Below are 14,994 nucleotides of genomic sequence, written 5' to 3' on the forward strand. Positions count from 1 at the left end.
CAACTCTTGGGCTACTTTTTTACTCTTTTAGTGGGATTGACGATCACATTATAACGCCCCCACGGCTGAAAGGGCGAGCATGTTTGGTGGGACGGGGATTCGAACTCGCGACCCTCAGATTGCGAGTCGAGCGCCTTATCCACCTGGCCATGCCTGGCCGTATATATATATATATAATTGTAGTGGTCTGATGCAGTTATATGAGAATGCCTTGTCTATTTACCTCATTTAATTAATATTGTTGAGCATTTTGTTAGAAACTTTTACGTGAAAAGGACGATGTTTTATTTTTCTAATCGCACACAGACCTTATAGTATTTGATCAAATAAAAATCTATAAACATATTTTACTCAAAAAATAAGTTGATAGCCAAACCAATATAACTGCAAGACATATTTGTATTTTCTAGCCAAAAGTTTCCTCTTTGATATTGTAAGAAAGTAGATTTTAATTTCATAGTTATGTCGATTATCCAGGCAACAGTGCTATAGATACCAGCTCCGTATCTAATGTTAATCCATGTGACAATATTTGTGAATTCAAGAATTTTAGTCCCTTGGTGGGTCAGTGATAATTTTATGGACTTACAACACTAAAATTCGGAGTTCGATTCCCCGCGGTGGACAGGGTGCAGACAGCTCATCGTATAGTTTTGCGCTAAAAACCAACAACAAGAAGAAATATTTTAATTAACATTTTATTTCCCACTTTACTCTTTTATTCCTCTTTTAATAATGATGAGTTTGATTACAATAAATATCTGTAAAAAAAGGAAATGTCGGAAAAGATTAAGAGTATTACCTGGATTTGAATGGGCAATCCCCAAGGGTACAATGTTAGCAAATCGTTGAATTTCCATTATTGTAGCCTCTGTGTAAGGCATGTTATTGCGGTCAACCATGGAAGGAAGTCTCTCCTTTCCCACAACTTCTACAATCTCTTTATACACACGGTCCTGTATTCCTGGGTGGAAGGTCATTAACTTCATTCCCCAGTAGAGGGTGTTGGACGTAGTCTCAGTACCAGCAAGGAACATGTTCAAACTAATGGCTGCTAAGCGTTTCACTAATTAGAGAAAAATTGGTTGAAAATAGTCATGAAATTCAAACAAAAACATTTCTTTATTATTTCATTTCTTTTTTGGTTAGCCGTACCCCCGGTGGCTTAGTAGTAGACTTAAGGGCTTATACAGCTAAAATTAATGGTTGGGATCTTGCAATAAGCACAGCACGGATAGTTCATTGTTCAGCTTTTAGCAATAACAATTCTTCAATCCCCCTTTTTGTTTACTTTCAATTCACGATTGTACTTCTTCTTAGATTTGCTTTTTCTATATTTTTTACTAGCTGGAGTACCCGTCCGTTGGAAGAATGAAATAAACATTCGTTTTTAACAAAAGATAGGAAATTGTGCTTTTGTTTTTTCTACTTAACATACTAAACATTAAAGGTGCAATAAAAATAGATAAAAGTAGCAATAAGGAAAAGAAAGAAAGACATACTGTTTTCAAGAATTCCAACAATAGTGGTTACATAGTTCATTCTAATGTTTAGGGATGATTTTCTGAAATTAGATATGAAATTAGAAGAGGGTCCAACCCTCACCCCATGACCTCCCTCATATCATCCTGTATCACTGTGTCAGGTTTGGTGCTGATTGATCAAGAAACGTATAAGAAACAGATACACACACACACATATATATATTTTTTGACGTTTATTTATATAGATATAGATGTCTGGAGATAATTCATTTCTTTAGTATTACAACTGGTGGAATTAGGCCAATCCCACTATTCGTTGATAAATAATAGCCGAAGTGCTGGCGGTGGGTAGTGTTGACTAACTGCCTTCCTTAGACTCTATCGGTTCATAATTAGGGACGGTTAGTGAAGAAACCCCTTGACGGGTTTTGCAAAACCCAACAAACAAACTCTTTCTTTCTATACATTTTCACAACTTTTGTTTCTTTTAGAGCAAAGCTACATTGGGCTATCTGCTGTGTCAACCACGGAATCGAACCCCGTATTTTAGCGTTGTAAGTCCATAAATTTACCGTTGTTCCTCCGGGGAACCACAACCCATGGGAGCGTTAACTACAGGAGAACTTGATTAGATAATCTATGCTCAATTCTCTATATCTTAAATGTAAGTTTCTATATACATGTGTGTGTTTAGTTAATATTATTGAATTGTTTGTAGATAAAATATTTTTGCTTTGATGTTTCTAATTTAATTTATATAGGTTATTTTTAGCATTTGAAGCTAGATGTTACATTTTATCACAATCAATATAAAAGCTACCAGTGTGCGCGAGATAGTATGGCAGTTCATATGAGGAAAAACAGTCTTAGAAATGAGCGGGAATAATACAGTTAGTCGTATGGAAATAAATAACGAAACTAGTACGGACGTTATAGGTATACAACATTAATCAGTTTAGGCGCTTTTTACCTTTCAACCAATGGAATTATCGCAGGTATATACATACAGATTTCCATTATAACGAAACACGTCGACAACTATTTTTGTAGCATTTGCTAGATTTAAATTACACAGAGCCTGCGATGGTTTTATTGTCTTGACTCTTGAAATGTTTACATGTTCTACAGTAATTCCTCTACACTGAATCCGAAAATGATATCCATTTTTCTTCATCACGTACATATTTTTCACAAAACATCATAATGCAATGCATAAAACGAAAACCACAACACGTAAATTTGAGACTAAAAAGACGTAGATTTAACACAAAAATCAGGATGAATGAGGATGTATATTCGTGTGACATCAATGTTCTTCCCTTTTCTTCAGTTTGTTTGTATTTTTGTTAACAAATATAATAAAAAAATGTGGTAAACGAAATAATAATTTAATCTAAGTAAGAGTTTTTTTCTTCCCGATTTGTAAAAAATCCTTACGTAATAGAAAAATGAATATTATTTTCGATAACTGCATAGCTGAACTATGGAAAATCCATTATTAAAACCAAAACAACTTTTACGAAGTTTAAATTCGCAGGCCTTGAAATTTTAGTTTCCCAAATTATTGATTTAAATATATTGTATATACAATAAAATTGGGTACAACGTTTTACAGTAACTAGTTATGAATATAAATAAAAGTTAGAGTGAAACTTGCACGTGAATGTGCTCTCATCTATCCTTTCTTCCCTTTCTGCTCGGTATTTCTGTTCCAGGTATACGTCTACATAATCTCGAAGGTTTGCCTCTTGATACGTTGATTCGTGTTCTCGGATGATTTTTTCGACAAATTCGTGAAACTCCTTCTTAACTCCGTTTATCGTTTTAAAAGTGGGCAGCAGAATTGATGGCAAATAGCTGGAAAAGAAAAATAAGTTTTGTTTTGTTAGCGGATGTTTTTCTAAATAGTACATAAATTATATGCACGAGTTATTTCTATATATCTATTGTTGTTGTTTGAAATAATGGTCGAACAGAAAACACAACAACTGCATAACAAAACAGTACGAATAACAATAATAAACAAATATATATAACAAACATTCATTTTCTACTCTTAAGATATATTTAGTTTCGTTTCCCAAACATCTGTTACAAAAAGTCATCACTTTTATCATATTTTATCATCTGTCCGTTTTGTAGCAAGTAGATATTTCTTTTTAAGGCTAAAAATAATAATAATAAAACACTAATGATCGTTGTACTTCTAGCATCATTTGACTTTTCTTGCAACAAAGATGTTTTAATACAAATTCTAATGTTGAAAAAGCTTACAACTGTCTATTATGAATACAAGCATTAAATCCTGGGCTATGTTGAAGGGGGTCAAAGGACCCCGTCAAGATTCACAGAAGCCTCAGTGTACCGATTATTATTTCTATAGCTCCCCCAAGAAAGGTCTTTACCACCACCCCAAGTTTGGCCCCGCTAGTTTGTGGGAATTTCTGGGTCGGAAGTTTAGTAAATAACAATTGTTTATTTGTTTGAAGTTAAGCACAAAGCTATACAATGGGCTATCTGTGCTCTGCCCACCACGGGTATCGAAACCCTGTTTCTAGCGTCGTAAGTCCGCAGACATACCGCTGTGCCACTGCGGGGGAGGGTAAATAACAAATCACTCACATAAGACAACTACTCAAGTCGGTTTCTGTACAATTACCTGTTCATGCATGTAGTGATATATGAATTTAAGTATGAGGATAAAAAGATAATATATATATATATATATATATGTGTGTATTTGGATGCTTTAATCGAAATGTAATTATTTAGCATATATATATATATACTAGCGAAAGTACCCGGCTTCGCTTGGGTTAATAGGTTGATACATTCTAGATGACCATGTCAGTGTGTGTACTCTGAACGTATTTTAGCATAGAAGAATAGTCAAAAATATTTTTTTTTATTTCACAGAAACATAAAAAACGCTTTTTTTTTCTATGTGGTTTTCTGCTAGCTTGCCTCATAAGTGGATAAGATAAGTAATAATACCCAAGTGCACACCCTCATGGTCCACTTAGTATTTTGTCATATAAGGAACCACTTATTTTCTATGTGGTTTTTCGCTAGCTTGTCTCATGAAAAAGATGCATGTGGATAAGATAAGTAATACCCAGGTGCACACCCTCAGGGTCCACCTAGTATTGGTGCAAAATTTCAGGTTTCTAGAAGCTATGTTGGTCACACAGAGACCCACAGACACGCCCTTTTATTATTATGTATAGATTAACTTACTTCATATAAGTCCTTGGTATGAATGAACCGAGTCCAGGTATAGCGTAAAGAAACGTCTGCGTTAAATTCCGAAGTTGTAGAAACTCTGGATTTTGGTAGTCATAATGCTTATCAAACATAAGACTACTTATTACATTAGCTGTACTGTTAGCCAATAGGGTGGACACGTCGTAGGGCATCGCCTTTGTCTCCTTCAAGGTATTGAGGATGTCCTTGGTAATCTCCTGAACACGGCCTTCCAAACTTAACTTACCAAAGCCGAAATCTCGGAGAGTATGGAGAGCAAAACGCCTGTGTTCCTGCCATTGTCTCCCTTCGTCCTGAATGATACCTATTTAACAAAAATGCTTTATTAATTAAGTAATCGAATACTGAAAGACTTCATTATAGCTGTTTGGAAAAATAAACGATATTATTTTTTTTAAATGTGTAAATATAATTAACTTGGTAAAAGAACCAGATTAAATAAAATACATTTTGGGGTGAAATCTGCAACTATTTTCTCTATCTATAGTATTCGTAGTTCAACTAACTTCATAAAACCATTATGTATAAATAAAAACAGATCTTGTTTTTGATTCGAGGCTAATTCACATTTCAGTCAAATTTGTTATAAACAGAGATCGATTACGTTAAATATATTGAATAACGTACTAATGGTCGCTTAATTTACTTGTAATTATGTAAGGCACGTATTTCCAGGTCAACTTATAGATTTAGTTTCACAGTTGCAAAAAAAATATTAAAAATTGCAACCTAAAAAACATTTTAAGAATCAACAATTTTCAACTCACGTTTGATGACCTTTAGAAGTTTGGAAGCTGTTATAACTCCCATTAATTAATAGTTGAATTTCTTTTATTACAAATGCGAAAAAAAGCATGTGGTGCAAAAATGCTTTAAATATGAAAACCTGAAATAAAGATCTAAAATTACTGGAATATCAGCACGCCTGTTAATAGTTTTTGGCGATTCACATCTTTACAGTTGTCACACACACACCCCGCGACCCTACGTTATTCCAGAAACACTCCTATATACAACTCACATGTATAGGTAAAACATTCAAATAGTGACTTAATAATTAAAGCATGTAATTCACCCATCCTAGAAACTAATTTCATCTTACCTTTATAGTATGGTGAACATTACAAATTTGACAAGTAAACAGTTAATATTTACCTGTGCCGTCCGTTAGCCATCTAAAAAAGCTTGGATATTGAGGTCTCCCTGCAAACTCATCCCCTCGTTTAAGAAACGCTTCACGAATAACTTCGTAGTTGTTCAAATAAACAACAGTTTTTCCACAAATAGAGAAGCTTAGTATGTCCCCATATTTCTCAGCTAAGTTTCTTAGGGTAAGATGAGGCTCAGAACCCAAAAATGGTAAGTATCCTACAAAGGGTAATCCTACGGGACCAGGCGGTATGTTTGTGGGCCTGCTTTTCAACAAATGGAGAATCAAAAGACCGACTACAACAGTAATAATAAATATCGGAAAACTGATATATTCTTGCACCCCACTGATCATCTTGGGAGAAGGACAACGTGAAATCAGTTAAGCTTGTGGCTTTAACGTTAGTTTTATTTGCTTGCTTGTCCTTGAAACTGAGCACGTGGTGTTTGGACTCTACTAGGTTGTGTTTTCTCCAAGATAGGTGGACAAAAGCTGTTGTGATTAGGACAGTGTACGGTTCTCTTTAAAACAGTGATAAAGTTACTAACAACTTAACAATCAAGTTATAAACCCTATACCTTTTGAATAAAGCTGAGCAGTATAATCTGAGTAATGATATATGATAAGGAACGTACGCTTAGGAAAATAGGTGGCAGCACAAACACCATGTGATTTGTTTGTTTGTTTAAAGTTAAGCACAAAGCTACATAATGAGCTATCTGTGCTCTGCCCACCACGGGTATCGAAACCCAATTTCTAATGTTGCAAGTCCGCAGACATACCGAACACCATGTGAATAAAAAAATATTTAAAGATGAATAGAATTTCTAATATGTTTAGTATAGAGAGTCGCCAACAATGCTCGTGATTTTGAATGAAATTCATTGTTGTATACTTAATGTATATTTTCACCTTAAATCCTTTTAAATGTCGAAACAAACTTTACGGTCAGTGTCCAAGAAGAAAGATACAACAGTAAGGCTTAATATCATGCTCAGAGATATTTTCGTGACCTATACGGTAATCCATCTAGGATTGTATTTACTCATTTAAGAATTCCAAGTTTGTATAACATAAGAAAAACAAAGATAAACTTATAAGAAACAAGACAGAAAAGACTAAGAACATTGTTAAAAATCTGAATTTGAGCAAACACTGACAAATTGAGAACTTAAAAAATTTACAAACACGTACAAGACAAACAGTAAATTATACTGTACACACCGAAGGATATTAGACCATGTTTGGTTCGTATACTGTCTTAAACTTTACGATATGCAGCCCAGCACGCTAACCACTAAACCACGCCCATCCTATAAGTTAGCAAGATAGAAATATATCTTGGGCACCTATTGTTATATGACGTTGTTAGGGGAAATTACTTCAGACCAATGGATGTTTAACCTAAACATTGAGTATATATATATATATATCTTTTACAGCTATTTTAACTATTCCACATGCTTACAAGTTTTACACATCACTGTGTTAGTTTACTTGTTTTACAACTAACATATATATATATATATCTAGAGTTGGGTTCACTAGGTGTTTCAAAAATCACTTCAGCTGTTCAGTTTGTTTGTAATTTCGCGCAAAGCTACACGAGGGCTATTTGCGCTAGCCGTCCCTAATTTATCAGTGATAGAATAGAGGGAAGGCAGTTAGTCATCACCACCCACCGCCAACTCTTGGGCTACTCTATTACCAACGAATAGTGGGCTTGACTGTGACATTATAACGCCCACCACGGTTGAAAGGGCAAGCATGTTTGGTGGGACGGGGATTCGAACCCGCGACCCGCAGATAGCAAGTCGAGCTCCCTAACCATCTGGCCATGCCGGGCCTCAGCTGTTCAGGAAACCAATGGGCGCAATGTTGGAAAACTCGGTATGGAGACCAGTTTCATCACATGGAAGGCGAAATACGCTTTGCAGTAACTTATTCAAACCTGATTTTTATACCCTTAATCAACATGTAGTGTGAGTATGAAGTCATCATAAATCACAACGCAACTGTATACGTTGTCTTCCCGTTTTCAATCACTTTTGAGAAAACTGAAAAATTACTACGTTTGTTGTTAACTCATGGATATTTTTTCGTGCAGTTTTATGTTGCCTCTAATGCATTTTGTTATTGTTGTCGTTGAACTACGACACATAATAGAAAATTTGTTGTTGCTGCTGCTTTAGCGCAAAGCTACACAGTGGGCTATGTTTACGTATCGCTAATCCACAGGGAGACAATAAAGGAAAGAAATATGGTGGACTAAACATCAGTATTCTCTGACGTTTCCTGTTTTTAAGGAGTCAGTAGACTTTGACAGTCTTTTGTTTCTCCGTTATCAACTCCGAGCCAAAAATATATAAAATATTGTATATATTATTATAAAAGAAATACAGCATATGTGCAAAATCTACTTAATAAGAAAATTAGGTTTCTGTTTCTAAATGTTGGAGTGGATATTAAGCAGTGTCTAACCGCCCCCAGTGGCACAGCGGTATGTCTGCGGACTTAAAACGCTAGAAACCGGGTTTCGATAACCGCGGTGGGCAGAGCACATATAGCTCGTTGTGTACCTTTGAGCTTAATTACAAACTAACTAAGTATCTAAGTGCTTTTGGTCAGATGACTGACTCGGCAATGAGCCATTATGGAGCAAATTAACTTATCTTTTTGATACATTGTGTACCACTAACTACGCAGTTTTATTGTGCATATGCATGTGGAAGAAAAACATAAATTTTAACTTGTGTTCAAAATCGGATATTTTTGTTTTCATAATAAAAAATATTATTGCTTTTTGATACAAATATCTAATTTTGAGGTGATATCCAATTAAAAAAAAACAGAATTATCATGAAATGTGATGCTTAATATTTCGCAATACTTGATTGTCACTGTACGTCACTCATCTTTAAAGAATTATAGCTTTAAAAAGTCTATAAAGTGAACAACAAAATATTTATTGTTTATTTATGAATGCAATGCAATTTCAATTAAACTTTTTTTTAATAGATTAATTACAATTTTTTCCATTATTGTAGATCGTTGTCAATGTCAAAAATTATTATGCTTCCATCGACAATATAATTATTATTACTATAAGCTAGTAATTATTTTCAAACTAGGTTTGTTTACTTGTTCTTCAGCATAAAGCTAGACAATGGACTATCTGTTCTTTGCCCGTCTTGAGTATTGAAACCCGATTTTCAGCGTGATAAGACCTCAAACTTACCACTGAACCAGCGGGGTGGGCGGGTGGGGGCCTCAAATTAGGCTATGTTTTCGGGATTTTCTTGCCAAGATGGCTATTAACAGTCTAAGTTTGGTGCTATTTGTGCAATCACTTCTGATTCGCCAATAACAAAATAATTTAAACGACTAGTTCTACTAAATATATTAAAATTAGTACAAAAAAATACCAAAGAAAACCAAGATTTTCTAGAAATCATATACGTAAATTTATCTCCAACTGCAAAATATTATTCAAAAAAGAAGACAGGCCACTATGTAAAAAGACAACCAAAGGAAATTTCGACCTTATAACATTTTATTTATGATAAGACCAAAGCACTGTTATAAAGTAGTGTTTTAGTTAATTTTTATGGAAATCAAACATCTGATGATCTATCATGTCAAACTGAATGACCAAAAATTTTATTTCATATCTCATTGAAAGGGAAATATCAAAGCGAAGAATAAAGAGTTAACTTTTTCAAAATAATTCCTATCAGTTTTTTAATTATTTCCCTACCAATTCAACGGTATTGAATTTGTACAGAACAACAAGTGCATATGCACCAGACATTTTATCAACTGGACTTCTTGTAAACAATGACTAAACACTTTTTGATTAGCCAATTAAGCGTTCAGATTTGATTACGCTATGATAAGTGAGTTCGTGCAATGCTGTAATAATATAAAGTAGATCTATGCTAAGTTAGTGGAAAGGTTAAAAAAAAAGATAAAAAATTAAAACACTTGAGAATAACAAGGCTAAAAACGTCGACTAAGTCTATAAACGTTAAATGTTTTTCTTAGGAGGGGGAGAGGGCTAAAAGATGGGCGGTCTGGGGACCCTCACCCAGCGGTGGTTTAAGGATTGAATTGATCCATCCTCCAGCATGATGTTCAAATCAGTCGGTCATGATGATCCCCGGCATAACTCATATTCGGATGTTAATGCTTCTTTATTCATCACTGTAAAATAAAACATTTTTATAAACATAGTCTTGAATTTTGTTTGCAGGAGGGGCTTGACTGCAGCACTGTGCATAATAAACATCATGGGTGAATTTTTGTTCAACATAATTAGTTTTTTGTTATTTTGTTCTTTGTTTCTTCTGCTGGTTGTGCTCTATTAAGATCATGTGACTTTGAAACTTTCACCGTTTCTAGTATTGTGAGACATACTTATCTAAAAACAAAGATAAAACACAAGTGGATATATCTTTAAAACAAGCGGCTGTGTCATCTGAAGTTGAATCTTCAAAATGTTTTGGTTAAGTTTGGTTGAACAAAATATTTCCAAGTCTGTGAGAAAAAACTGCATTTGTAGCTGTGTTTATAAGTCTTATACAGAAAAAGTTCTCATGAAAATATGTTGTTGTTTGTTATTAAGCACAAAGGTACACCACGGGTATCGAAACCCCGTTCTAGCGGTATAAGTCCGCAGACTGTGGGGCCTAATGAGAAGAAAAGGTTTTGAGTTTACATGTAGTTATAAAGATTGGAAATTATCAAAGACATTCGCATCACGCTGGAAGGTCGTTTATCATAGCAACAACATATTTTGCATCCATAAGGTTATAAGAAACTTACTAGATTTTAATCTGGATCTTTCAATGCCTCTCAACATATACACCGCTACTTAAACCCAAGCGGTTACGTACGTTCATGAGAAAGGTTAATCGCTTGCTTATTATTTTATTTTTGCTTTGCTGTAAATATTTAATTATTTTAACGCAGACAGCAGCGAAACCATTTAATTATAAAGTGATTCAGAATAGCTTGAAAGTTAATCGGGAAATAGTAGTTTTCATACACATAGAGAAACGTGAAAATATCATATATTGTGCTGTGTAAAGCTACTGAATAATATTATTCGAAAGAACGCCACCGCATGCATCATTTTAGTGTCATTTGAGTAAATTTATGGTTTAATACAAGCAACCTAGCTATTGAAGTGTTGAGATCTCTTACATATTACAGATACTAGACAGCATTTGAATCCAAGTTCATGTTTTGTTTGTTTCAGAATTTAGAGTAAAATTACATAAAGCGCTATCTGTGCATATTCGTCTCTAATTTTGAACTGCTAAACTGAAAGGAAGATAGCACCAATCGCCATATTGTGGGGTACTCTTTTCTGAGCGAACAGTGGCGTACGAGTGTTTTTCTTATAAAGTACTCATAGCCCCAAATGAAAAATGTGGTTTTGCGGCAACTGGATGCAAACCATAGATTCGTCGTCCAAGCAGGCTATCTTCAAGACCATGTCTGGCACCCAAATTTAGGAAACATGTATTTTGTATCAAGGGAACGATACTTTCAGAGTACGCTACTGATCACTTGAATTTGTTTAGTTTCAGCTTTGTCCCCTCTCATCCAGTGGCACAGCAGGAGGTCTCAAGACATATTACGCCTAAAACCGGTTTTTGATACCCGTAGTTGGCATTGCATAGTTAGCCCATTATGTAGTTTTATGCTTAACATCACACAAAACAAACGTTTCAACTTCTCATTCTAAAATTACTGCTAACTTTGTTCAGTTCTATGTGCAAATTGTCTCAGTAATTTCAAGTCAACTATCAGGAACGTAACATTCTTCGTCCCTTTTTTTTTCCTGCATTGCTTTAACGTTGCATATCCAGCTGTGAATGGAAAGTTATGGAACAAGATCTCCGCATTTGTCATGAGTAGTTACTCCTGAACTTCAGGGGAGGGGGTAGAGACGATGGTGTCATAATTTCACGAAGGTCACTAGAGGGCGCGTTACTAGGGGCACGTTACTAGGTCGCCATGACAAGCAGAAGTTGTCATGCCGCCAGAAGGCGCGTTTCTAATTAATGATGATGGTGATTCTTTGTTAAAGACAAGAATGGCACATGATTCAGGATTTCTAAAGTCATTCTTTGTCGCAGAGGAAGTTAGTTTGACTTGGGATTTAGCATTCTCTTTTCACGTAATGTCGTATGCTTATTTTTACATCGAGGCTAATCTTTTGAAGCAACTGAGGCAAACGTAACAATAAATATTTAGATAAATAATTGGTCACTCATCAATACTTTCTCACCGTCTTCTATCATTGGCCAAAGTTTGAAATAGATCCTTACTCACTAAATTTTCAGTAGCATATGGTAGTGTGGATGGTAGAGTTATGTTATAATGCTTAATGGTACGTTTCCACATTATTAAAAAAAATAACAGATGTGTTAATTGCAATGTTTCAATGATTGCAATTGTAGTGTCCATCAGCAGATCTCTATTATGAGTATAGTAAACTGTATTAATTTTGGATATCACAAAGGTTGGTGCGAGCTCATCATCTTTAAAATTCTATGAATTCATGATGCATGAACCAAACAACTCACAAAAATAATAAAACAAAGGAAACATACATTAAAATGAAACAAGCATTACACCATTTTCCAACCATTCCCAAATGTCTCTAACAACAGAATAGTTGAGCTGCTTCATTCTTGTTTTCTGAATATATTTCATTAAACAACAATCAAAAGTTATCATTTATTTTATCCCATTAACTGTAGTTGTCACGTATACCTGTCAGACTTTTTTTCTTCCATACACTGTGGCTCTGCCTTATAAGGGTTTCATTTGTAAATTTCCCATGTAAAGTCGTAAGGGGTATTTATGAGTGTTGAAGCACTCTCCTTCCACCCAAGTATTGGTACCGAACATTGTATCAATAATGTTTTGTCTTTTCCCATCAGTATCCCTCATGATGTCAACAAAATCCCGTACAGGACATGCCCGCAGTGTAGAGCAGAAAAAAGTATAGGTATTCCTGTATACGTGACAGCCTCAGTGAATGGGTTAAGACAGTTCAATTAATGATGAGTTTTAATTTGCCTGTTTTTATGTTGAGCACAAAGATTCCCTATGGGCTATCTGCGCTGTGCACAAAACGGCAGTATCTATAGTGTCAAGATTGAGGCGGAAGTGTGGGATGACGTCATGTGTAATTAATATGCATATGTAAATGGTATACAAATTAATAATTAATATTCAAATTTTAATATCTAATTAATGTTTTATTAATCAAAGGTTAATTAATTGGATGTATAAATATGTATTTTGGGGTATCTAGTCTTAATAATTTTAAATTGAGCACGTATTAATGTATATATTTTGATTAATATGCAGGGTAATTGTTTTACGTTTATTGTAGTTTTAAATACAATTTGAGTATGTTTGACCTACTTTTTTCTTTAAACTATAGTGATAATTATTTCGCATTTCTATAATGCTTTGTATCTTATTTCATGTTTAATGGTTTATATTATTTTGTAGTGTAGTTGTTTTCTTAGTGTGAGGCTCACAATGGGCTATCTCCACACTTTCCACCGCAGAGAATCGAACCCCAGATTTTAACACTAACCCACCTGGGGACTAGTGTAGTAAAGGACTCATTTAAAAGTTTTTTTGGGGGGGTGTAGATGACCTTGCTTGATTTGAGCTGTGAAGGGTGCTTTCCTTTTGTCCCCGAAAGGGGGCCAAAGACCGCCTGAAGGGTCACCTGTTTTATCCGCTAGTACCATTATACTGTAGTGTGTGTCTGTCAGTCAGTCGACACTAAAATGACTTTGCAATTTGTACTATCGTGACGTCAGTAAAACGCATGCATGCCATGAATCATTAGAAGAATTATGCACTGTGTAGGGCATAACACAGCATGACACATAAACATAAATAGCAAGAAATAAAAATATTTGTGACTCATAATTTTGGTTTTATTTACTCTTGAAACAGAACACTTTCGGGAATCCTGCGGAAGTACATCTAATTGCTTAGAAAATATTCCAGTTAAAAGTTATTGCCATGCAGATTTTAAAAAGGGCTTATTTTTGCATTTGATTATTGTGGCTCCTTGTTTTTCTCAGGTCTCAGAGATTAATTTACTCTAATCCTCCTTAAAAGAATTTCAATTGCCGCGGCTATTAAGGATTCCTTCTTAAAACGATTTTGTATTATATGACCTTATTTTTCTTCCATGTATTATCTGATCTATGTTAGAGGTTGCGAATTTTGGCAAACGATCTGTGATAAATACTAGTTAATGTAACAACGTTCAAAACTTATGTCGCTATACAGTGCTAAAATTCGTGGTTCGATCCCTTTACCAAAGCTTAACTACCCCTTTAGAAGGGGAAGTTTAATATATTACGTTAAGAGTCTATTAATTATTAGAGAATAATAACTGTCTAACAGTGGCTGGACAAAGTGTAAGTGCATAATTAAAGCTCGAATTCCTCAAAGTTCCATAATTTCAAAGCGATATATTAGAGGGAAGGCAGCTAGTCAACTTCACCCACCAACAACTCGTGGGCTTTTCTAATCAAATACTGGAAGTTGACTGGCACTCTCATAACGCAGTCTTGGCTCCAAAATGCAGAAAGCGATTTTTCTTTGTGGTAATGGGACGCGAACAACAAAATCTCGGATCCACAGTTCGGCACGCTAACCCCTGGATTATAATGTGTTCCAATTTACTGTATGTCCACGTCACGTGATTATCTATTAAGTATTACGTTGCCCATACTAAGTTTTGTAGAGTACTCACCCAAGGCCATGTATAAACACTAACGGGCAAGATACACCTCTGGCGTCACATTCAATTACAGCGTGAATCAGATTAGGTATAGTTACTTTCGATAGGTGAAAGTCGAAACGGTTATAAATGCATGAAAGCGCATAATATAAGAAAACAAAATCATAGCATGTCCTTAGCTATTTAGGTCACTATCATAAATAAAACTCCTATTTTTTTTATTTAGGTTAACAACGTAGTCAACAACTATATAAAGTTATTGACACACAGGAGAAACTCGACTAGTAGTTTGTCTCTCCACC

At 34.9% G+C, this 14,994-nt stretch overlaps 1 protein-coding gene across 2 annotated transcripts in view; it reads right to left on the bottom strand.

Annotated features, from left to right (window-relative positions):
* Positions 1-6,294, bottom strand: part of LOC106459164 (cytochrome P450 2U1-like) — a 15,061-nt gene extending 8,767 nt beyond the window's left edge. For both annotated transcript variants that reach the window (XR_002610520.1, XM_013918757.2), the window contains exons 1-4: positions 5,904-6,294; positions 4,722-5,052; positions 3,142-3,341; positions 803-1,066 (exon numbers count right to left, since the gene is read on the bottom strand). Coding sequence is in view for 1 of the 2 variants with exons in the window: in XM_013918757.2 (XP_013774211.1) it covers positions 803-1,066; positions 3,142-3,341; positions 4,722-5,052; positions 5,904-6,252 (1,144 nt within the window). In the remaining variant the exon portion in view is untranslated. The remainder of the gene's footprint in view (positions 1-802; positions 1,067-3,141; positions 3,342-4,721; positions 5,053-5,903) is intronic.
* Between the last annotated feature and the right edge of the window lie 8,700 nt (positions 6,295-14,994).

This window comes from Limulus polyphemus, unplaced genomic scaffold (genome assembly GCF_000517525.1).
Source record: "Limulus polyphemus unplaced genomic scaffold, Limulus_polyphemus-2.1.2 Scaffold570, whole genome shotgun sequence".
Lineage (NCBI taxonomy): Eukaryota > Metazoa > Arthropoda > Merostomata > Xiphosura > Limulidae > Limulus > Limulus polyphemus.